The sequence below is a fragment of the Tinamus guttatus genome, unplaced genomic scaffold (assembly GCF_059628265.1).
Source record: "Tinamus guttatus ecotype Peru unplaced genomic scaffold, ASM5962826v1 Tinamus_guttatus_pri_ptg000004l, whole genome shotgun sequence".
Taxonomy (NCBI): Eukaryota; Metazoa; Chordata; class Aves; order Tinamiformes; family Tinamidae; genus Tinamus; species Tinamus guttatus.
Genome location: NW_028288538.1, coordinates 2,354,486 through 2,377,311, shown reverse-complemented (window position 1 = coordinate 2,377,311; position 22,826 = coordinate 2,354,486). Strand labels below are relative to the sequence as shown.

Below are 22,826 nucleotides of genomic sequence, written 5' to 3'. Positions count from 1 at the left end.
CTCCGGCACGAGCTGGCAGCTCCCTTCATTAGGGATGCTCCTTCCTCTCCCTCCTCGGGCAGCTGGGGAGGATCCAGGACAAGCCTGACACGAAGAGAGGCTGGGAGGGAATTGGGGTTTTCTTCTCAGCGCTGCCTAAGTGACACCGTTCTGGCATCACTTCCTTTTTGTCTTTTTACCTCACACCCTCAAAACATTTTCTAAAGACTTACGCATTTGTCAAAGCAGCATTTCACTGAAAAGCTGAGTGGGGAGGAATTTATCTCCATGCTTTGGAACGGGGATGGAGTTTATCTTCTTAATTATCAAGTAAGTGCTAAAGCAATAAGGGTACACATACTTTGTCATCATTAAAGCAGCGCACAAAGAAACACGCACAAGTGATTAAAACCCAGCCGTTCCATTGCTTTCCTACTGCCATTTGTATCTATCTCAAAGCATTACCCAAAAATCCCCAACAGGAAAATCAGCACACAGTGCCCAAAACACACCGTGCCTCCTACACTTGTAATAGCGAGTACAAAACCTGCTGCTGTAATGCCTGTGTAGTTAAGGTTTCATGTAGGTGCAAAGAAGACAATAGATAAATATACAACTCTGGGGTCAGAAAAGAAAGAAGAAAAAGGAGTATTAATGAGTCTGGATGAGGAGTGCTCATTTGCTCCCTGGACATCAGGGCGGCACTGGGGACGGTTCTGGGGTCTCTCTGCCGCGTGTTGCTGCCGAGTGCGGCAGGAGCTGCTCTGCTGACTGCTGTTCATGGGGCTGGAGTGACTTCCCACAGCCACATCCTCCGCCTGGAGCCCCGGGGAGCCTGTGGATGCCAGGCCGGGCAGGCACATGGGCCACGAGACGCTTCTCTTTCGTTTCCCTCGATGTCTTTATACAGCTGCCATGGACTTCAGCTCCAAGATTAACCCCTCCAACGGACCAGCTCAGCCACAGAGCCCGCAGCCTCCACTGTGCGCAACCAGAAACCCAAAAGGAGGCTGAGCAGGGGCAGCTTTCCACAAATAGTCTTGGATTTTTCGATGTTTCTTTCCACCCACCTCCTGCTCCTCCAGGGCAGTTTTACGTCCCGGCTCGTTCTGCTCGGATCGCGCCCTGCCGCCGCAGCCCCCCTGCAACGCTGCCAGCGCTGGCTCTGTTTGGGTCCGTGCGCTCGGAGCTGCTCTTCCTCGTGCCAGGAGGCCCGGGTGCCAGCCGGCCTGCTGGACGCCTTCCCGGATGCTTGGAAGCGCCTGCGTGTGCGTGGAGACGGGAGAGAGTCCAAACAGAGCCCCACGGCACACGGGGAGCTGCTGCTTCTCACCGGAGCTGGCGCTCTGCTTTCTTTTGCTGCAGGCCCAAATTAGCCCCAGGTTTGGAGACCTCAGGCCACACGATTCTGCCAAGCTGGAGAATGTGTCACAAAGGGGTGCAGGGAGCAGACCCTGAGCTACCAAACAGCAGTGGCAACGGGGAAGCCAAGCCCAAGGCACACGGGACACCAAGCCCGCAGAGAAGGCCCCTGTTTGAGCAACATGGATAATGTCACCGCTGTAGATGGTTCCTGCTGGTTAATAAGCCTTAAACCAACCTTGGCATCTCTTCACAGGTCCTGTGCAAACTCTCTGAAGCAAGATCACACTGTAAAGTAGGATGTAAACCTCTAGGTCAGGCAAAAAGTGAAGAAAGGAGTAGGCACATGCCAGTACCCTCAAAGCAGCTTCAAGGCTGGCAGAGCAGCTCCCCATTCAGCATCCCATCCCAGCCCTGCGACCAGGTGGTTCCATTCCTGACACCACATCCTTAGAGCTCTGCAAGACCCAGCCACCCTCTAACAGCAGGAAAAGAGGGACAAGGGCCGCGAGAACTGGTCCACAAGAGGATGTTCTGTGCGGTTATCAACAGAACCGACCCGCTGCGCCAGGCAGAGCCCTCTCCCCATCGCACCCCTCTTCTGCGCTCACCAAGCTCTTGTTTCACCGCAGGACAACGGCGCACGCGGGGCTTGCTGGACCGTGCTCAACCATGCAGGTTTCAGAGCACCCAGGAGTGAGTCACCATCCAGGCCCCAAAACCCTGCGCCAGAAATAAGCTGGCTCAGAGCACAGCCCGCGGCTCGCCCGTGCCACCTACACCTGCCCTGCCAGACAACCGTTTCCTAGAAGGATTTTCCTAGACCAGCACTTTCGCTTCCAGGATGCTGCAGGAGACATCTTCAAGAAGAAAAGATACAAGGCAGGAAGAAACAAACTGTTACCTCTATATAAAGAGAGACAGAGCTGGCAGAACTGCCTTCTGGCACACGCTGCACAAGCCCCGTAACTCACCCTTGCTCAGCCGCCTCAGGTGTCTCAGTGACGGAGCCCATTTCACTCCCTAACAACCTATTTGTGCTCAAAGGCTGCCACTCTGCAGGGGCTGACGCCGACCTGCACGGGCTCTATTTGCAATTCATGCAGTTGCAAGAGTGAGAGCAGAGAGGGCGCAGGCTGGAGGCCCTGCTGATGCAGCAGGATGTGGCACTCGTGCTGCCAGCGACCGGCACCTGCGTTCCGGCCATGCGCCGCTTTGGAAAGGGAAATGCCATGGAGCCCCATCCCGCTGCGGGCGCCCTGACGCCAGGGATGCAGAGGGCCTCCTAGGAGCGACACAAAACCCACCAAGAGCCCAGAACGTGGCCAGGCAGCTTGGAATGGAGAGCTAAAATCGGGCTGCTGCATCCGCATTAACTCAGCACAGCGTAGCCCCGCTTTTCCAGGAAAAGACAGGAACGAGAGCTGGCTTTCCAAGGGGAGGGATCATTAGTGATACCCATGGACTCCCGTGGATGGGCTCTGGCTAAGGTGCTGCAGGGAGCCCCGCTCCACCCAAAGCTGTGCTCGGAGACGCACTGCAGTTGGCAGCCCCAGCCGCCTCCTTATCCCACCCTGTCCTCCTGCTCCCCGTTCCTGTCTGCCAGCACAGAGCGCTGCCGCGGGCTGTCCGGGAAGCCACACTGGGCAGGAGCACCTCCTGCTCCCCCAAGGAGACCCAAGGCCAGGGCCCCCCAAGCCACCGGCCGAAGCAGAGCCCGTGATCCCGATGGTGTCTCCAGACACTCGCACCTCTCCGCTTCGGCTGTGACGATGCCGCAGCGCCGCCGGGCACTGGTACCCTCGACCTCAGAGCTGCTCCGGCTTTGCTGTAACACAGGTGATTAATAATTAACGAGTGCCATCAGGAACATCAACCTCGCTGTGCCCTGGCCCGCTGTGGCTGCTGACCTAATTCCGGTCTCTGTCCGAGCTGCCCCAGGCCGGCGCACGGGCACAGCCGTCGGTTCGGTGCCCCAGTTGGGATCCCTGCGGAGCACCGCGGGGCTGCGCCAGGAGCAAAAGCCTCTCCGAGGAGAGCTGAATAAACCAGCTGCATTGCAGCCTTCCTGACCACCAGCTCTTGTTTGAGAGAGCCTCAAGACCCACTGATTAGCCAGCATCACCGACATGGTGGATACGGATTAATAAAAGATGCACCTGGAGAACACCGGAGGACTGGGAACTATCCCCGGCCTCCAGGAGCCGGCGCTGTGCGGGCCGTGAGCCTGGCCGGCCCCGACAGCTCCGGCCTCGCGGGCAGCCGCGGCGTCCCCGCGAGCAGCTCACCCCTTGGCAGCCTCCCCTTCCCGCTCCGTCCCCTCGGCCTCGACGCCTCCCTGGCCCCTCGCACCGCTGCCAGCGCGGGGCCGGCGCCGTTCTGCCTAATGGGAGGTGAGGGCTCGGAATTTTGTATCGAGCCCTCTGTCACCGCGGGCTGCTGGAGCTGTCAGGACCACGGAACATCACAGCCCCACAGAACTTCACAGACAGCTCGGCAAAAGCTCCCCCTCCGGCTCCCGGCGCTCGCGCTCTGCAGTCCCAGGGCGCTGCACGCGCTGGCCCTGGGCTCGCTCCGGCCCGGGAGCGAGCGGCGGCTTTGGGGGGGCCTGGTGCAAGTTTGCACCAGCCTTTCACAGGTCTCACCCCAAATCTGCCGTCTCCATCCTGTCCCACACTTGCTTGAAGCCACCTGGCACTGCTAGGATCAGTACGAGGGACAGACAGGGAGAATCTACAGCTCAGGTGAGACAGAAGCTCCCACCCAGCTCAGGAAAAAAAAAAAATCTATTTGTTATTCCCTGTATTTCCTTTTCCACCCTCCTAACATCTGGGCTCCTACTTATCATGGCCCCCTTTGCGTTTTCTGCCCCAGAGGAGGATCAAAACCTGCTCTCACACACAAACAGCTGCCTTTACCTGCCGTGTGGGAAACCCGAGCCTGGAAACGCGGGAGAGCCGAGTCCTCCCGCCGAGCTCGCGGGACGTCGGGTGGGAAGTGAGTCCGCGTTTAACTGCTACTACCCAGAGAGAGCACAAGGAAAAGGAAACAGGATGGCGGGGAAGCAGAGCAGGAAAATCAAGTGACAGCGGTCGGAGCCCAGGAGAAACGGCGCGAGGAGCTGCAGGCTGGAGCTGGCATCCCCCTTTCTCCAGGGGAAGCGTCTCTTGCTGGTTCAACCAGCAACCTGCAGTAAGAGGAGCTGCCTCATTGCAGCCCGGCTGGGATCCCAAGCGATGTGGGACCCTGTTCACTGCAGAGAGGGAAGATCCCTGCAACGTCCTTGCCACCCGACAGTGAACAAAGTGCTGTGATTCCAGGGCTCCCTCGTCTCCTCAAGGCCCACCCTTAGGCATCCTCCTGTTCCTGCTAAGCACGGTCCCGGGTGGCTCTCCCCAGCAGGACTGGCCCCACAACGAGAAAGTCCCAGCGCCCCGAGCCTGGCTTCCCCTCAGCACCCATAAACCACTGCAATACAAAGAGCACAAGAGGAAGAAAAAGTGAAGGTGTTTCCACTGCCTCCGAGCTCTGTCCCTGCTATCGTATCTCATACAAATATTTGACTGAAAAATACATTTCCTGGGACACGGCTGCAGCAAGCTGCAAAAACTGTCAACATAAATGATGTTCTGCCAAGGGCAATCTCACAGCGTCGTCTCTAATAACACGGTGCTAAACCCCAGCTCACAAGGGACGTGCTCGGCTGCTGGAAGGTTTTTGGTGGAGTCCAGGCCCCAGCCCTGCTGTCCCGCAGCCCGTCACCACGATCCCTCCCTCCATTCCTGCGTTTACCCCGGAGTGGGAAGAGGCTCCTCTGCAGGGGCTGCAGGAAGGCTGCTCTGCGCTCTCATCTCGCCCAGCTGGCCCCAGGTAAAGCCTTTAGCTACGGACTGGGTGACGGGCAGCCCGTGCTGGTGACCACGGCCACCCCACGTGCACAGGGCAGGTGACAAAAAAGCAGACCATGTTCTTCACACATCGACATCCTCTTCTACAAGAGCAGGTGGATCCACCGGGGCAGATGGACCTCTAGCACCAAAGGCCTGCAGTTCTTCTCCAGACCAACAAATCTCTCCTAAACGGGCAATTCCAAGTCTGTTACGTGATCCCCATTTACTGGTGCAGAAACTGAAGTGTAGGAATGGATCCTCCTCTGTGACACTAGGTCAAAAAGAAAGGAGAACCCAACCATTCTGGCTCCCAAGACCATGCTTTGCTCACTAGGCTGCAATGACTATCACATAAGTGTGAAAAATATATACTGAAACCTAGAGGATGGAGCAGCGGAACGAGGATTCAAAACGAACCGTCCTGCTTTAATCTGTTGTGCTTTTCCCAGCACAGAATCCCACTCCCCAAGCCATTTCCCTGGCTCTGCAGCACTGTCCTGTGCGACTCCAAGAGGCTCCTAAGCCACAAATGCCACCCAAGAGGTGCTGCCCTGTGCCCACAACTCACACACTTGCTGCCAGCCTGCTCTGCTCATCTGCCATCACCAAGAATCCCTTCCCCGAGCATGGCAGCGCTTTCTTGCGTGCATCAAGGACCTGGGAGCACAGGCAGGACCCGCAGGGAATCCCCTCTTCACTCCTGTGTTCAGAGCAGGGCTCCAGAGCCGGCCTGCAGAAAAAGGAGCTGCAGGAGACAAGAGGCAGCCCTGCAAAGGGACCCCAAGCAAAGGCAGAGTGCGTGGGAGACGTGCCCGGCGTCCAGCTCCTAATGCCCTTGTTGGCAGGGCACAGTGTTCATTCCCCATCCGCCCAGGTGAGGGTGCAGGGACAGAGCTGCCACAACACTCGGTCGCTGCTCCGTCTGCCGGGCAGCAGTGGAGATCCAAGGGGAAAACAAAAATCCAAGTTATCCCTCTGCTTCTATTTCTGCAGCAGGCTCCATTTCAGGGCTGCGTGACTGCATCCCGCTCTCCGTCTGCTCTCCTCCCTCCTTGCTCAAAACACCCGCTTCCCCAGGGAACGTCTGGAAATTTGCACCATGAAGTCTGCACAGCCTAAACATCTGCAGCGCGCGCAGCACCGCTGCGCTCCGCCGCTGCCTGCCCTGCCGTGGGCAGCGCGTTTCGCCCCGCACACCTAATCCTGCCTTCCTCACGGGACGGCGCCGGGCGCTCCGGAAAGGGGAATGGCATTTGGGGGGTCTTTAGGCCATGCAGATATGACAGGAGGGGGTCACGCTAATTGCTTTCTCTCCTGGGAAAAGGCTCTTAATAAAGGAGATGGAGCAATTCCAAGCCGTGATATCTGGAGGGGGGAGGGAAGGCAGAAAAAGGATGACTGGAGAGGAAAGCTACAGGGAAACAGATTCTTTCACCCTGCGCAGCCAGTTCAAACCCAGCTCTGTCTGGGATGGGGCGAGGGGAAGTTCTCTTTTATTTTAACAACCAGCAAGGGATTCCTGCCAACCAGTCCACCCTATCTACTACCAGCTGGTTCAGAACAGGGAGGAAAAGCTCCCTCCAGCCAGTCCAGGCATCCAGGGACGTGCTCTGATGGTGAAGTGCTGAAACAAGAAAAAGGGATCAATACAGTGCCAGTCACTCACAGAGAAGTGTGTGGCCTGCAAAGGTCACTGCAGTTTCCCATCTGTCTCGGAGATACTTTTCCCCAATTATAAAACCCCCCAGAGATTTAACAGGCATGTTTTTCAACCCTATCAGCTCAATCTGGTGAAAAACTCAACCTCGCATATTTGTTTTTGCAGCCAGCGGGTGGTGCGGTGCTGCAGAAGCGAAATTTGGGCGAGAACTGCAGGCAGAAATCTGCTCGGCCGGCTGGTGCTCCAGAAGGAACGCTTCCCATTTAACCTCTTCCCCTGCCTCCATTTGCAAAGCAGATTAAACACCACTCAGTTACAAGGCACGTTTATGCAGCACTGGTTGTAATGCCAAGGACAGCACAGTCACTTCTGCAGCTTGATCGATTTTACCTATCAATAGTGGAGCAGACCCAGAGCGGGAGCTGCTGCCAGGGGGTGGAACTGCCCCTCGCCAGCGCTCCCCTCACACAGAGGACCTGGCAGGGGCTGGCAATTAGATAGGGAGAGCTCAGCTGCTCGCGGATGCTCCGCGGATCCCGCACGGATTACCTGCATGACACAATCCATTGATCAGAGGTGTATTTTCGGGCTCTGCAGTTAATTACACTCCCTGCTGATGGATGAACAGCAAAGCCAGCAACGTGAAAACACGTCAGTAGCAGAGCGCGGAGCACTACAACCCTACACAAAGACAAGAGGGCTTGGAAGGATTTCAGAGCTTTCGAGCTTAAAGCCTATAAAATACACTGGGGTCAGCACGCAGAAGGGACCGACACGGTGTGGGGACACTGTCCTGGGGACAAGGGAACAGCTGCTCTGCCAGCCTCCCAGCCCTGCTGAGCTTCCCACTTGCAGGGTGCAGATTATGTAATGCTGGGGAAGCAGCCTGGACACCCCCAGTGCACACGCAGCTCCGCTCGCAAGCCCAGGCTTGCCCGCTGCACTTTTGCTTTACAGAAGAAAAGAAAGAAAGAAAGGAAAAAGAAGTAGTCAGAAACTGAGGCTCAGATCGGGAAGCAACAGCCAGCTCACGTCCTGAACCTTGCTCAAGTGGTCCAAGTTACCAAAAGAAAGCCCAGCTGAAGCCGTTCCTGATACCACGAGTATCTTCACAGCCTCCCTGGCAGCTTAGCAAAGAGCTGGTAAGGTGCAGAGCGAGCACGCCAGACCTTGCAGGGCAAGCAACTTCCCTGCTCCCTGCCCAGCCTTTATCTCTTGCAGTCTGAGGCCGAAAAGCAGCTGCTGCCATTACAATGCACCTGCAAAAGAGACCCCCCAGGGCAGGCAGAACGAGCCCTGTGGTCGTGTTGTCAGCAGGCTGCTCCCGCGGCCGGGCAGAGCAGCCAGCTGCCACCTTCAGCTGGCAGCACTTCCCAACCAGCCCATTTACCCCATCATATTAAAGCCAAGTCTTCCTGAGAAAGCCTTCTCTGTAGGTTTGGGCCAAGTCCTGCCACGCAGAGCCACAGCAGCAGGTGAGATTGTCCGTGCCGTTTCAGCTCAGCGGGCCCCGGCTCGCACCTCACCTTTCAGGACACTGAGGACTGCATCGCTGCTGTAGCGTTTTCGGGCAGCATTGGTGGCCACGCAGTGGTAAGCCCCAGCGTCACTCTCCTGCACATCCACAATTTGGAGGACACCATTTGGAAGAGTTATAAACCTGAGGGAGCAAAAGGGAGAGCATGAGACAGACTGTACCTTGACAGAGCTATTCAGTCAACTCAAAAACCTGTTTTCCCTTTTCTCCTGAAAATATAGCACGTGCAGGCCCTGGCAACCATGAAAATGGGGGCTGAGAAACCTTGGAGGCACCCAACTGGCCTTCCTTAAAAAGCAGCAGGGACAGAACTAGTCATGGCACTGGAGTCCTCACAGGCCAGGACGAGCTTTTCAGTGACCAGGCTGGCAGCCTTTGCAGATCCAAACCAGCTGTACAGAAGCAGACAACACCACATGCGCACAGACATCTCTGCATAGAGAAATACAGACCCATCCCGGCATGCAAGTGCCTCTGTATCCATGGTCCTCCTTGGGCAGCCCACTTGCTTGTCACAGAGGTTTGGTAGCCAGGGAAAAAAATAAAACCCTGCGAGGAGGATTGAACGTCATCTTTTCCCTGCAGCACCTCATGTGCATGAAGGAGGACCAGACACTGCACAGCTACACCTTTATGGCCCAAAACTCCCGGGATGCTGTTCCTGCAGGGAGCAGTCCCCGAAATCACCCCAGGCCTGGGCTCTGGGGATTGCTTTTGTTCTTCAGGGAGTTTCTGGCTCTCAGAAGCTCAAACTTAGCACCCAGGCAATCAGTAACGCCCCCATTTGTCCATGGGGTGTCACTGGGGAATATTCCATGAAATAAAATGGCTACAGGCTCCCGACAGGAGCACAATCCTCGCTGCGTTATTCCGAACAAAGCAGATGATCAGTAATTAGCATAAAAGTAGGAGCTGGCTGTCAGCATCTCCATTTTCTGCCTGGATTCCTAGATGGCAGCCTCTTTCTTCTTGAATGCAAGGCGCAAAGCCTACGTGATCCTTTTTAATTATATATGAGATCCCTTTTTAATTGCAATCCTCTATAAACAGAGCTGCCGAGCTTTGACAGGCAGCTCTGGGTTATCAGTCTTCATTATGAAGAGGGCACATTCAAAGGCAATTGCTAAGGGGAGGGATAACAGCTATTCCACAAACGGCACAAAGACGAGTTATAACCACGAATGCCAGTCCTTCCTTCCATGAACATCCCAGCAAGTAACACAGACATAAGCAACTGGCTCTCCAGGTGCTGAAACAGCTGGAGGGCCATGAGAGAGGGCCGCAGGAGCAGGAGAAATCACCCGCTGTGCGCCCAAGGCAGTGACAGAGGTGCCCTAGCAGTCTGTCCTAGGGACAGATATCCCTCTCGATGAGTCTAGTGCCTACCCTGAACCTCAGCTGCTGCAAGCAGAGCTCATGTGCAGCACGTGTGGAAACAAGAGCGCTGGCAGAGCCCCTCGGTGACCACAGTGTCACTGTGGGCACAACCCTCAGCTTGGTTCATAGATACAGCCTTGCTGAGGCTTCTTGTGTACAGGGACGGGGAAGCTTCAGCTTTGTCCTACTGCCCACGTCCCCAGAGGCTCCCCCTGAAGAGCCCAGGTTTTGCTTGGGGTCAAGCTCCAGTGAGCTCGGAGGAGGTGGCACCCACACAGGATGCCTCTCAGGATGCAGGAGAAAATTATTTGCATCCTCTCAGCTCTGTGGATGGAAAGTTGCCCAACTGTGATGAGATTTATTTTTAGAACACATCTTCAAATCTGTAATTAGTATCAATATATTTCAAATACTACGCAAGGAATCTCCCAGCCACAAACAGAGCACTCGAGCGTGTGTCACAGCATCACCGTGGCTGCCAGGGACCTCGGGAGAGCACCCGACCCCGACGCCCAGCTCAGGGCCAGCCTTGCCCAGGGCATCCATGGGGAGCGCAGACCTGGGCAGGGATGTGGTCTCCCCAGTGCTGGGAAGGAAGGGAAGAGACCCTGACCTACAAAAACGTCCTCCCTACTGTGGCCCAGGGTGCTACTAACCTTTCTTAACCCTCAGTCGCTGCCGGTTCCTGTCCAACATGGTATCAACCAGGACCTCAGAGGTCCTTTTTTGCAAAGCTGCCTGCCAGTCCCCAGCTCGTGCTGGTGCATGGGGTTACTCCTCCCCATGGGCACGACTTTGCATTCCCCTTGTTGACTTTCATCGACGGCCATGAGCCCATTTCTCCAGCCTGCCAAGGTCCCCCCGAAGGGCAGCACGACCCGTCTCGTGTATCCGCCCCCGCTCCCGGCTCTGTGCTGTCTGCAGCTTTGCTCAGGGCTCACCCCATCCCGCCCTCCGTGCCTTCATGAGGATGGGAAACAGAAGACGCCCCTGAGCACCTGGCTGGTTTTCATTACATAAACATCTGCTGTCGTCCAGGGAATGGGGCAAACACCAGTGTGCAAAGCCACGGCATCAGAAACCTCCCTCTGCAAGGCAAGGCAGGGGGGCTGAGAACCAAGCAGGAACCCTGGGCAGGAGACAACAGTGTGGCACAAAGGGCCTCAATCAGCCTCTCCCAAGGGGCAGGAAGGAGCCTCCCTCCGGCCCAGCCCCTGCCTGGCTAAAGGCAGGAGCGGGAGGCAAAAGGGTGCAGGCAGATCCAGCTGATACAAAGCTGCGGATGGTCCCTCTGGCAAGGCCAACAGCAGAGGGATCCCCTCAGAGCCTGCAAGGGCAGTTCACCCCATCCCCAGGCACTCTCCAGGAAGCAGGGGCACTTGCCTGGCGATTCAGAGCAGTTGGCACCGGCTTTTCCTGCACACGAAGGGCAGAAGGATCTTTTCTGTCTGCTCACCTTCACTGAGGATTAAGCAGCAAGCAACAAAAAAAAAAAAAAAAAAAAAAAAAGGCCAGAAGGACAGAAGGACAAAAGCTCTGGGAGAAACAGAAATCCTGGATCCTTGGCAGTCTCAGGAGTTTCACTGGTGACAGCTACAGCACGAGGATCCCATCCCAGGCTCATCCCATTCCAGGGATTTGCCTTGAAGGGCCCACAAGGGAGGACCCCACTTGAAGCAGGTAACTAACTATTCAAAGGGCAGCTCCCTAAGGCCAAGAAAGAAGCACCAGGGCAGGGCAGGCAGCAAGCAGGAAGGTTAACAGGGCACGAGCAAGTAGGTGATTCCCTCTCCTCTTCCCAGAGTGGACTCGGCTGCGTGTGACTGGAAGCCACAGTAATGCACTGCTGACACGAGAGAAACAGGCTCCATGGAGATGTAACCCTCACCCGGGCAAAGCACAGGGAAAAGAAATCCCAGCTGCGGATCACACGCCTCTAAGGCGTGCGTTTGGAGCCTGGTGTGAAACCCAGCCAGCACCTAAAACAGAAGAGACTCCAGCAAAAGATGTAGCACAGAACCCAAAGGAACGGCAAATTCCTGCAAGCCACTTTCCAATAGCTGCTACAGATTTAAGACTATGTTCTAAAAAGTATTTGGGAAAAAAAAGAGCAAAGTAGTTCTGTGCCTTACTCCTATACGGAAGTTAGATTCTGAACTTAAGCTAGGTAAGAAAGGTTTTATTCTGAAAACATCAGCAGGCATCTCTCTACCCTTTAGGTTGTCTTAAGCATTTTTTCAGCTCAGCTTTTAACACCTCTGAGGTGGCACCGTGTTGGAACCTGAACTCGAGGGCAAAGGCCAAAGAGTGTCCAAAGGTGCAATCAACATCAGAGAGCAGCTGCCGCTGCGCTGCGATTCTTCCAAGATTCCTACAAGGAATCACCAACACGGCTGCAGGAGCAAGACCTCGAGGGCTGAGCCTGATTTTTTTCACACAACTAACCTTGCTATTTTAGGACGTGAAGCCGGCATCCTGATGCCTACCTGGCCAAATGATTGCTGCCCCCCAGCCTCATCAGATGCACAGGAGGGAGCCCGTGGCAAGCACGCTGCACCGAGACAGGCTCCTTCGGCAGGATGGGGTAAGGATAACAGAGGGGTCTGGTTGGCAGCCAATGTTTCCTGGAATTCGCTTAATTCCTTCGAAAGCCGGTTATACGAACTCCAACAACAACTACTGAACAGCAGCAAAAAAACCCAAAACCTTCCAAAATAGCATATTAGCTAAAACATGATTTAAAAAGCGAGATCTGCAGCCAGAGATTACAGTCTGGCTTTTACAAGGAAAACAATTTTCAAGCTGCCCGTGTTGAAAGCAATCTCCGAGCAAGTAATTTCACAACATCCATCGAGCTGTCACATTAAAAAGTCATTGCCCTATCTATGGCACGCTTCCCTCTGCCATCCCTTCTTTCTCTTTTTTTTTTCCCCCCTCCTTTTTCTCTCTCTTTTTTTTTTAATATTTAATTATCTTCTCATTACAAAGCAAGAGCTTCCTATGAGCCTTTAGATACTGCACTTCAGACTTAGGATGTAAGCCATAATTTTTACAGAAACAGTCTTTGTTGTAAAATTATTCCTCATCTCCTCACTACCCCTCCTCCCTCACAGCTTAACTTTCCCCAAGAGGAAAATGGCTCCTTCCATACAATAGGAAAACAGTTTTTAGGAATTAAAGACAATGTAATCACCGATCCCTTGCAGCACTGATGTCTAGAGAGCAGCTGATAGCCAACTAAATGGCCCACCCTATTCTCTGGCTTGTAACTTGCTGTCATTCAGAAAAAGGAACTATGCTGCAAGATCCTTACCTTTTCCCCAAGCTGGAAAATTCAGAGTCTTTTCCTAGATGACCTCCAAACGCAGGAATGAAGCACAGTGCTCCAGAAGAAGCAGTAACTTCAGAGCAAGCCTCCTGGGTGAAGCAGGACCCAGCACGCTGGCACGGTGCCCCCACGCTCACCTGGGGACGCGTTCCCGGTGCCAGGCCCAGTCCATCCCACTTGCACCTCCCCTGTGCCAAGGGGACGGGCCAAGGGCAGCCCATACTGCAGCCTGCCAGGCTCCTAAACACACACGGGGTTACAGAGTGCAGGCTCGATGCTGGAAAAACTGGCACGATTTCAAGGCCTTTCACTCATTTTTACGCTGCTGTCTGACCTTACCTTCCAAAAACTCTTTTTGGTTTCCCTTCAGCCATCTGTACAGCGAGTAAATGGTTGGTATAAACTGTCAAAACAGCTTGTTCTTGCACACAGCCCTTCCAGACCACTGGATTACTGAGGCTTACTTTATTAGCCAATTTCTACCCAATTTCAATTCCTTGAAACTGTCATTTCTACTGAGCACTCGGTTCATCATGACAAAGGTTCCAGGCCAGGGCACCAGTAATGGAAAAAGGCTTCGTTCTTTTTCTTTTTGGTGAGTTAGATGACATTTGTGGGAAGGTTTGTTTCATTCTGGTGCTTTATGGACCCATTTGTGTGGATTCCTCAAATACCCACTGTAAGAGCAGGTAGCTTTCAGATCTAAACCTGGTCCATCATTCCCCTCTATTATACTTTTTTATGAAAGATTTTAGTCTCCTAAATGGTCAGATATTTTTAGTTAGGCCAGGAAAACAACCAGGGCATCACCTGGACTCTGCTGGAACCGCTGCGTGATCCTTCTCCCACGTGATGAGCGGAGCGGGCAGTCCTTCGATGCGGCACTCGAACCGGGCCATGCCATTTTCCTCCACTGCCTGTGACTCCGGCTGTTGGAAAAAGCGCGATAAGGCTGGGAAGAAAGAGGAAAAGAAGTTAATACCTTAGCGTTTCTGCTGTGAAATGCAAACCTATTACGATGCACAAGCTAGGAGCAATCCCTTTTTCTATTAAAGACAGCCTGAAATGTAATTCGTCACTTCCCCATGCCCTACAGGCCCTCTCTAGTCCTAAGAGAAGTAACTGAAAAATTTCAGTGTGCAAATTTGCTTCTGCTTCATTTTCTCCTCGGAGGCAACCGTGTGAGAGAAGACAGGCAATTAGTTCCTTTAGCCAGTTGCTTTCCTGCATTGCTTCCCTCTCTGTTCATTTGCTCCATTTGGCTTCACTGTGCACTTGGGGAAGAACACTCACAAGGAGAAAAAGAGAAGGGAAAATGCTGCTACCCTGACAGATGAGACTTCTCCCTGGCCGTGTGGCACTCCTGCAGCCACAGGAAATTAAAAACAAGGCAAGAGGAAGAACCAAGCCAGATGTGGCCAGAAGCAAGTGGTTTTTTTTTAGTCTGAACAATTGCCCAGGGGCTGGACACTAAGGTGAGAGACCATAAGGGTTATGATCCTCCTCCATTAGCAGATGTTTTTGCCATGCAGACAGGGTGCCCTTATATATATAAAAAAGTGAAATCTCAAAGCAGCTCTGTTCCCTTCTGCTTCATCTCCTGTCAACTTCTCTTCCATTCGTTAAGTGGCACAATCTAAGATGATATAATGAAGCCCCAAAGCAGGGTTAGCAGGAGCTCGCGGGCAGGTTTATTTTCTGGTCTCAAACCAACCAAACGTGGGGCTCGCAAACCTCTGGCTGCTGAGAAATGTGGTACCTTCAGCGAGCCACGTTCACCTCTGCATATTTTGCCCCTTCGGTGCAAGATGGTACAAAAGACATTTCCTCATGTCCCAAACGACGGGCTGCCTGTTACTCCCCGCCATCACCTGCTGGGTCTGTGTCTAGAGGGCTGAAATTCACTGCTGAGACGTGAATCCTGCCCTGCCTCTCGACCCCAGCAGCCCGCAGCCTGGGCTCCACACGGGCTCCTGGAAAGCAGAGAGCCAAGATTCGCACCCGTGACAGATTCCTCATTAGGCCGTGCAGGAGTGTGACTAAAGGGTGACTGCGATCGGGAGCGCAGGGCGGCCTGGGCTCGCGGGTCAGCCCTGGAGAAGCCGAGGAAACCTCCTTTTGCCTGTCGGTGCCTCCCTGCGACAGCTCTGGGGCCAGATAAAGGGCCTGGTCAGCTCGTGCATCTCCCCCTAACAGGATCGGGGAGTGGGAAACACTAAACAAAACACAAGAGGCTTTTGCAGAGGGCAGGAAGGCACTTGAGCCAAGGGGGACCCAAGACAGATTCATACCCAGCGTTTTCCATCTCCTCAGCTAGGGCTCAGCTTTCAAAGCCATCCTGAGCCACACAAAACCGCCCAGCCCCGTTTCACTGCTTACCCTGCGCAGGTCGCCAGGCCGCTCGATGAGGCGGCGCGGAGGCCGCGAGCCCGGGGGCGTTCGCAACGGGAAGGCCACGGCCTCCCCCCATCCCGTCCCGTCCGCCGGATCCGCGCGGGAGGCTCCGAGCTCGCACGGAGCTGCCAGCCGGCAACACGACACCCCGGGCAGAAAATGCAGCGTATGTGAGGAATTCGGCCTTCCGAAAGCGCCTCTGCTCTCTCCTCCAGCGCCCTGCTACCACACTCGCTCTCAGCGGCCTTGGCCCCTCCACACCTTTTAAAATTAGTGCTAGGTATTTCCAGACAGCACAGCCCAAGCAGCCCACCTGTAAACGGGCCCGAGGGAAGGGACGGACGCCCAGGAGGGGATCGGCCGCAGCCCCTGCCTCAGCGGGGACGCCCACGGCCGCCACGCTCCCTCCGGGCGCCGCAAACGCCTCCCACGGTGACAATTGCCGTAATTTGCTGAACCTCCCTCACGCAAAATTAACAGCTTTAACAAATCCTCGTAGACGTAGCTATTAGCAGGTAGAAAGCTTCACCTTCCTGCAACTAAAATAATACCCTGTAGTGCCCCTCTGGAGCACGCAGGGCTCCGAAACCTACAAACCTGATTAATTGGCCTAAACAGTTATCTCCTTAACAGGCAGCTCGCACCGGCAATTGTCCCGGATTCGCTCCATGCAGTTCCTGCAGTCGGGCTCCATTTGAGGCCAGACAGATGGATCAAGCATGGGCATCCTGTAGCCGCCATGTCTGTGCATGCAACAGGGAGCCAACACATTTTAGCAGCTCCCAGCAGACAAGAGACGTCGCTTTTGTCCGTGTTTTACTCCTCTCTTTCACCAACCGCTCCCAGAAAGCCCCAGCCACACGTCCCACGCGGCTGCGCAGTCCATCACTCCCAGGCCTCACCACCAAGGTGGGCCGTCTGCTCCACTCCCGGCCTCTGGACTCGCTTCCCTCTGACACCTGCCCCTTCCTCGGCTGGGGAGCTATGAGCCCTCCCACATGGAAACGCCAGAGCTGCCCGCAGCTTTTGGAGGGATTGCGAAGGAGCCGCAGACTCCTGCAAGTCCAGAATGTCTAATAGTGCAGAAGCAGCACTGAGAAGGGCAGGAGTCGCACGCAATGACAGGCCTCGACCTCCTGCACGTGCTGGGAATGATGCTGCTGGGCGGTGGCACGTCCTGCGCAGACACAAGTGACCCCACGTCCTCACCGGGCTTGGCACCTGCCTTCGGGGTCGGTCCGAACGTGACTCACTGCACAGGTTGTGCTGGGGCCAGGCCAAGCTTCGGTGCCACAGCTTCCTCGCACAAACATTTGTTCTGCCCACGTGGGGCAAGCGAGTCGCTCATGAACCAACAAGGAATGAAGCTCTAAAAAGCCCCAGGAGATGTCCTGAGCACCAAGTATTCGTATTTACCACTGCAGCACCCAAAGGTGCACAGAAATCCTACCTCCCTGCTCAGGATCTCCGTGGCGGGCAGGAAATGAGCTGCTGATGGGGAGCACGAGGCTGGAGGCAGAGCTACGCAGGCCGCCTTCTACTGCCCAGTTCCGATCGGCAGCACCCAGGGCAGTTGGTACAGGGAATAATCCATCTCTGTGTAAACAACTTCAGCTGGATTCCTGCGTTTCACCAGCTGGGAGGAGGGGGGAAGGGGAGGGGGAAGCCTCTCAACTCCTCGTTTGCACCAGCTGAATGCTAATGCAGCAAGCGCTGCTGCCCAGCCCACAAAACAAAATGCAGTGGGAGATGCATTTCATTAAGCAATTCCCTCGCTGCTCTCCATTCAGCAGGGGATGTATCGTGTCGGGTGTTTTTGCGCCCCAAACCCGAAATCAGCAGTCCCGTACTCTAACGGAGCACGTTTGGGAACTAAAAGTCAGGGTCTGCCCTAGCGTGGATCCCAGCACCCCGCCAGGCTCTCCTGGGGGCACAGAGAGCCCCCACACTCCTCACCAGACCTCATGAACAGGCAGAGCAGCAGATGCCTCTAGAGACTTATGATGATCTAAACAAGCAACTGAGGGCAAGGGCTAAGGGGAACTTGGTCCATGGGCACATCATCTGCCCTGGTTTTTAGCTCTTTCTATCCCTTGAGTGACCACCCACATCCACCTGACACCTCTTCGAGGTGACTTTTATCCGTGTATCCACGTCCTGCTCTCAGCCCAAGCAACTCCCTCCTACAAGAGCGAGGCCCAGGCCAAAGGATGCTGCAGGCTCAGAGCAGCAGGGAATGGGGGACAGCAGTAGTTACAAGGCAGCTCTGATAAACACCAGCTCCTCACTGGGACACCTACTACCTCCTCCAAGCTGGGCTCCAAGGTGTTGATTTCTGCACAGAAAAATAAGTACAGGCTTTTGGAAAGTTAGAAGGATCCTGTCTTTAATCCAGAGCTCATGACACTTACCTGCGAGAGAGATACAGAATTTTAATAGAGGAACAGGAGGAAGACAGCACATCTTATTTGGGGACCTACACGTTATTAACAGAACTGCACTTCATAGACATTTCGTCCCACTCTCTGGGAGGCAGGCTGTACAGATACAAGGGGAAAAAATCCACTTACTTGAAAATCTGACTGCAGCTGTTTGACTGGTGACAGCCCCTAGGGAGCTGTGGGACACGCAGGAGTAGTTACCCTCAGCACTGGCCCGCTCAGGGTATTTGCTGTCTTTTGCCACAGCCTGGGATGAGATGAAGAGCGATCCATTCGGAAGCACGTGCAGATTTTCCTGGTCCACTAATGGAAACCCATTCCTCTTCCACGTGATATTGATCACCTGTTCGAGAGGGGCCACGTTACAGTCCAAAACCACGGCTTGGTTCGGCTCCAGAATCACCTTCGCAGGCCCCGCACTGCAGCTCAGCTCCAGAGAATCCCCCTCCGGCAGCTTCCCTGCAAAACAAGACACTCGTTTCCTTGGGGTCGCTCTACTTGGTTAATCACATCCCAGTTTTGCACAGCGAAGGATGCCCACTTCTCCATGAGCATGGACTGGAATCACAGACCATTCAGCTTTGCTAGATGAGCAGCATCTCCCAGGATGTGAAAGACACAAAAAACATCTAAAACCGCAACCTGGTATCCCCAGTGTTTTATCTGATGTAGTGAGCCTGGAGTGAACGCAAGCAAGACTTGCAAGAGAAAACAGGAGAACAGATACTGCAGCTGCAGACCAACAGACCAGGACGTTTTGCATCACGCCTCACGGAGGACATGCCCTCCCTCCTGCAAGCAGAGGCCGGCGCAGTGACCAGCAGCGAGTCAAGCTCAGCAGGTCCCAGCCTGGCCACTTTCCAAGCTCAGAGGAGAGCTCCACCCCCGAAACGAGGCTCTGCGTTTCCTAAAAGAATATTGCCATTAATAAAATGCATTTGCTGTTAGAGTTCTCCAGAGACACTAAGTCAATGTTAGCTGGCAGCGCTGCTTCCACACACCAGCAATTTCAATCTCTGCTGTGTTCAAACCATCACCATCCACTCTTTTTATGGCTCTGCTCCAAATTATTTTGTCACTGCTCCAATCAAAAATGTTTCCTGCCTCTATAACAAGTTTATCAACACTGGATATGAACCACATGGCTCCCTGCCCGTCTCCTATCGCAGAAGGCTACAGATTAATTTTATAGGAATTCAAACACCCTATTAAACCTGCTACTACCTACTGCTGATAAAAGGGCTGCATTTTAAAAGAGTGTGTGTTAAGCATGCAATTAAGGGCAATGACACGCAGAATTACACATGCAGGGAGACGGAATTATTTCGAATTGGGAACCACGGGTACCCCTGCAGGAAGGGCCACGCGCGGGGCCGGGTCGCTCCCTGCCTGGGCCTGGGTGGCCCCAACCCGCCAGGTTTGCGGCAGGGGTGCCAGAGCACCCGTGTCCGCAGCAGGAGACGTGTTGGAGCACTGGGAACTCGATGGCTCCACTGGGAGCTCCGCTGGCTCCGTCCTTCAGCGAGGAGCCAGCTACGCACCGGTCCTTCCCGGGCTCTGCCTGCGGGTTTATGGCCAGGTTGTGGGACTGCTGACCACGGACGGGCCATCCTTGCCCACGCAGCGACGGGCAACGTTGAGAGGCACTCGGACCCTGTCCCAAGCCCCGCTGACTTCCCAGGGCACAGACAAGGCGTTTGCTCCCATCCCGGGGAGGACCCCCTTCCAGATGCCCTCGGTCAGCAGCAGCGAGGGCTGAGGAGAGGGTGTCCTGGGGCTCCGCACAGCTGGCTCCGCAGAGCCGGGCAGCCCGCGGCCGCCCGCGCTCGCGACGTCCTCCCCGCTCCTTCCTCGCGGGCACACGTCCCGCGCCAGGCGCTCCCGTTCATCGCTCTGGGCAACGGCCCACGCTCCTGTCCTATTTTCCATTTCCTTCAGCCTGGGATTCAACAGTGTTTTCCTGAGAACGCTGACAGAACTAGAGGTAATGGCCACAAACCGAAGCACCAAAAGTTCCACAGGAACTTAAGGAAAAATTTCTTACCAGTGAGGGTGCCAGAGCACTGGAACAGGCTGCCCGGAGAGGTTGTGGAGTCTCCTTCTCTGGAGATCTTCAAACCCGCTTGGACGCAGTCCTGTGCCACGTGCTCTAGGTGACCCTGCGTGTGCAGGGGTTGGACTGGATGATCTCTAGAGGACCCTTCCAGCCTTCAGCATTCTGTGATTCTATGATTCTATGATTCTCCAGAGGGTGCAGCGGGCAGGGCGGCTCGCTGGCTCCGCAGCGGCTTCCTGCACCAGCACAGGCCCCTAGGAAGGGATTAGCAGCCTCTCCGATCCAGCCCTCCAAAAATCAGCTCAGCAGGTTTGCAGTGGAGTAAGGACAGGCAGCTCTGTACTCTGCGCCACAGCAGACAAAAAAAAACCCATAACCTTTAAACATGAAGATGTCCATATAGCCCAAAATATCCCTGAAATCCTCTCCCCAAACTCAAAACCTAAGATCCAAACTTTTCGCAGTTATGATAGAAAAAAAGGGCCAATTACAGAACTCGGCACTGAAGCACAGAGCTCACCCACAGCCTGGGCTAAGCCTGTCTCCTACACGGAGAGAGGGGAAGGAAAACACTTGAGGGAAACGCATTTGGAACCAGCCCCTCACAGGCAACTGCCCGGCCCCAGCCTGGGAACAGGCCTGTTGAGGTGACAAGGATCAAAGGCTCCTCCTCTCCTTCAAGAGAGACCAGAGGCTGCTCCTATCACCAATACTTGGTGCACTCGCTGAGCTGATAGCGACAATAAAATCCCACTGGTTTTTAATAGGAAGAAGTTGCCTTTTTTTTATGCCTCCATGCCAATAAACACACATCTGCACATCTTTGAAGTGCAATAGTCACTCCTTCCCTGCAGACACGTTCCTACCACATTTTCTACCCCAAAAGAGAAAAAAAAACATGTAGAAGCAACCCATCTCCAGGGTATCAATGTTTCTACTTGCAAACACCCACTGAAGTGCAAAGCTAAACAGTATCCGCGTGATGGAGAGAGCTATAGGACTGTATTCAAACCACTGCTCTCTATTCTAGGGCCTCCAAAAGTACTTCCAGACGAAGCAGCCATGTAAAAAGGTTAGTTTGGAAAGGGCTGCCTTGGTCAGATGCGTGGGACAATCCGTCCCTGCTTCTCTGGTACCTTCTAGCTGGGGCAAAGGAACCCCCTGGCCATGGGCAGCTCTAGGGAGCACAGAGCTGCCCAAATCACCCAGCCCTCCCTCCTGCCCCTCTGCTCCCCAAAGCCTCCCAGCCCTTGGGAACGGGCCCTTTGCACATGCAGAGGTGGGAAAAGCAGGGCCCAGGACCCAGACACGGCACGGCAAAGAAAACCCCACCGTGCCTCTCATCCCAACACGGAACACTCCCTCATTAGGGAAGAAATACCTTGCAGGCTCTGCAGACGTGGGAGGAGGTCTGGTTCAAAACACCACGCTAAATTAGCAAGCCTGACAACGAGATAAAAGCCCTTTCAAGGGAAGGGATCAGAACAGGGTAAAATTACTCCAAGTGAGATCAAAGACAAATGAAATCAGGAATGTTAAGTGCTTACAGAAGCTGCTGACTATTTCCGACCTCCTTTCCCCATCGCACGGTGACAGCGGGATCCGGCCAAGGCAGATTTCAGCTACGGAGCTGTACTGAGGAGCTGGGGAGCTTCTTCCCTTTGGCTCCTCAGGGATGTAACTCCAAATGGGAAAACCTAGTGCAAGCAGAGGGGCTCTGCCCACAGACTTCTCAGGTTGGGCCAGAGGATCCCAAAAAGCTTTCCTCTATGGAAAGCAACATCACACAGTACATTTAACGTTTCAGGACTGTAATTGTATGTGTAAGGAATATTCATACAGACATGTACAGACACCAAGTGCTCCCGGTAACACACGTGGACTGAGGCGTGGAGAATGCCCTGAAACGGAGAGTTGCTGAAGCTGCAAGTTAAAAGCATTTTGCTTCCAAGGAAACTATCTCCTCCGACCCAGGCTCTGCAGGGCGCTTACTCTCTCCTCTGCTGCTAACACCAATGCTGCATCAGGCACAAAAACACTACAGGAGGAAAATATACACACATACATATATATATATATATATGTGTGTGTGTGTGTGTGTTTATCATCTGCTTCATCTCTTCCTCACTCCCATTAGCCATTCCTCCACCTCTGGAGTTCAAGATCAGCAATATATGGAAAATTCTTCTGTTGACTAACACAAAAAACAGGGCCCATAGGATGGACACAATTCGTAACATCCTCAAGGCCAAAACCTGTCCCTTGTGCTCTGTACGAGCACAGGCCCTGCCAGGCTTGAGCCCAGATTTGAACAAGAATACACAGCAGAGGGCACCCGAAACTGCCGTGAAACCAGCCAACACCTCCCTTCTGAAACACACGTATCTTCACGTACGGCCAAAAACCTCCCCGGGGAGCTCTCCTCCTCAAACGGAGGCTGGAATAACCCGACTTACCATTAAGTGCAGAGAAAACAGAACCAATTCCCTTGCCTTCCCGACTGCAAAACTATGAACAGCCACGGGAATGTGAGCCAGGAACACAGCGAGGCCAACAGATTCCCGACACGGAATTACTTGGACAGAGGCAAGACCCTTGGAGCACTGGTTTCACCTCCGAGGGGCACAATACCACTAGCCCACAAATCCCTTGGGAACTTGCACTCCATGACCAAGAACAGCACAGAAAACCCTGTCCCTGGCAAATAATCCCTTCCTTTCCTTAGGACTTAACGCTTCGAAGAGGAGGAAGGACCTAGGCAAGCAACACACCTGCCCTGGTGAAATTTTGGCCATCAGGAGT

At 54.3% G+C, this 22,826-nt stretch overlaps 1 protein-coding gene across 1 annotated transcript in view; it reads right to left on the bottom strand.

Annotated features, from left to right (window-relative positions):
• Positions 1–22,826, bottom strand: part of IGDCC4 (immunoglobulin superfamily DCC subclass member 4) — a 78,366-nt gene that overhangs the window by 31,352 nt on the left and 24,188 nt on the right. Inside the window, exons 2-4 of the mRNA XM_088534978.1 lie at positions 18,098–18,427; positions 13,944–14,085; positions 8,418–8,551 (exon numbers count right to left, since the gene is read on the bottom strand). Of these exons, the coding sequence (XP_088391104.1) occupies positions 8,418–8,551; positions 13,944–14,085; positions 18,098–18,427 (606 nt within the window). The remainder of the gene's footprint in view (positions 1–8,417; positions 8,552–13,943; positions 14,086–18,097; positions 18,428–22,826) is intronic.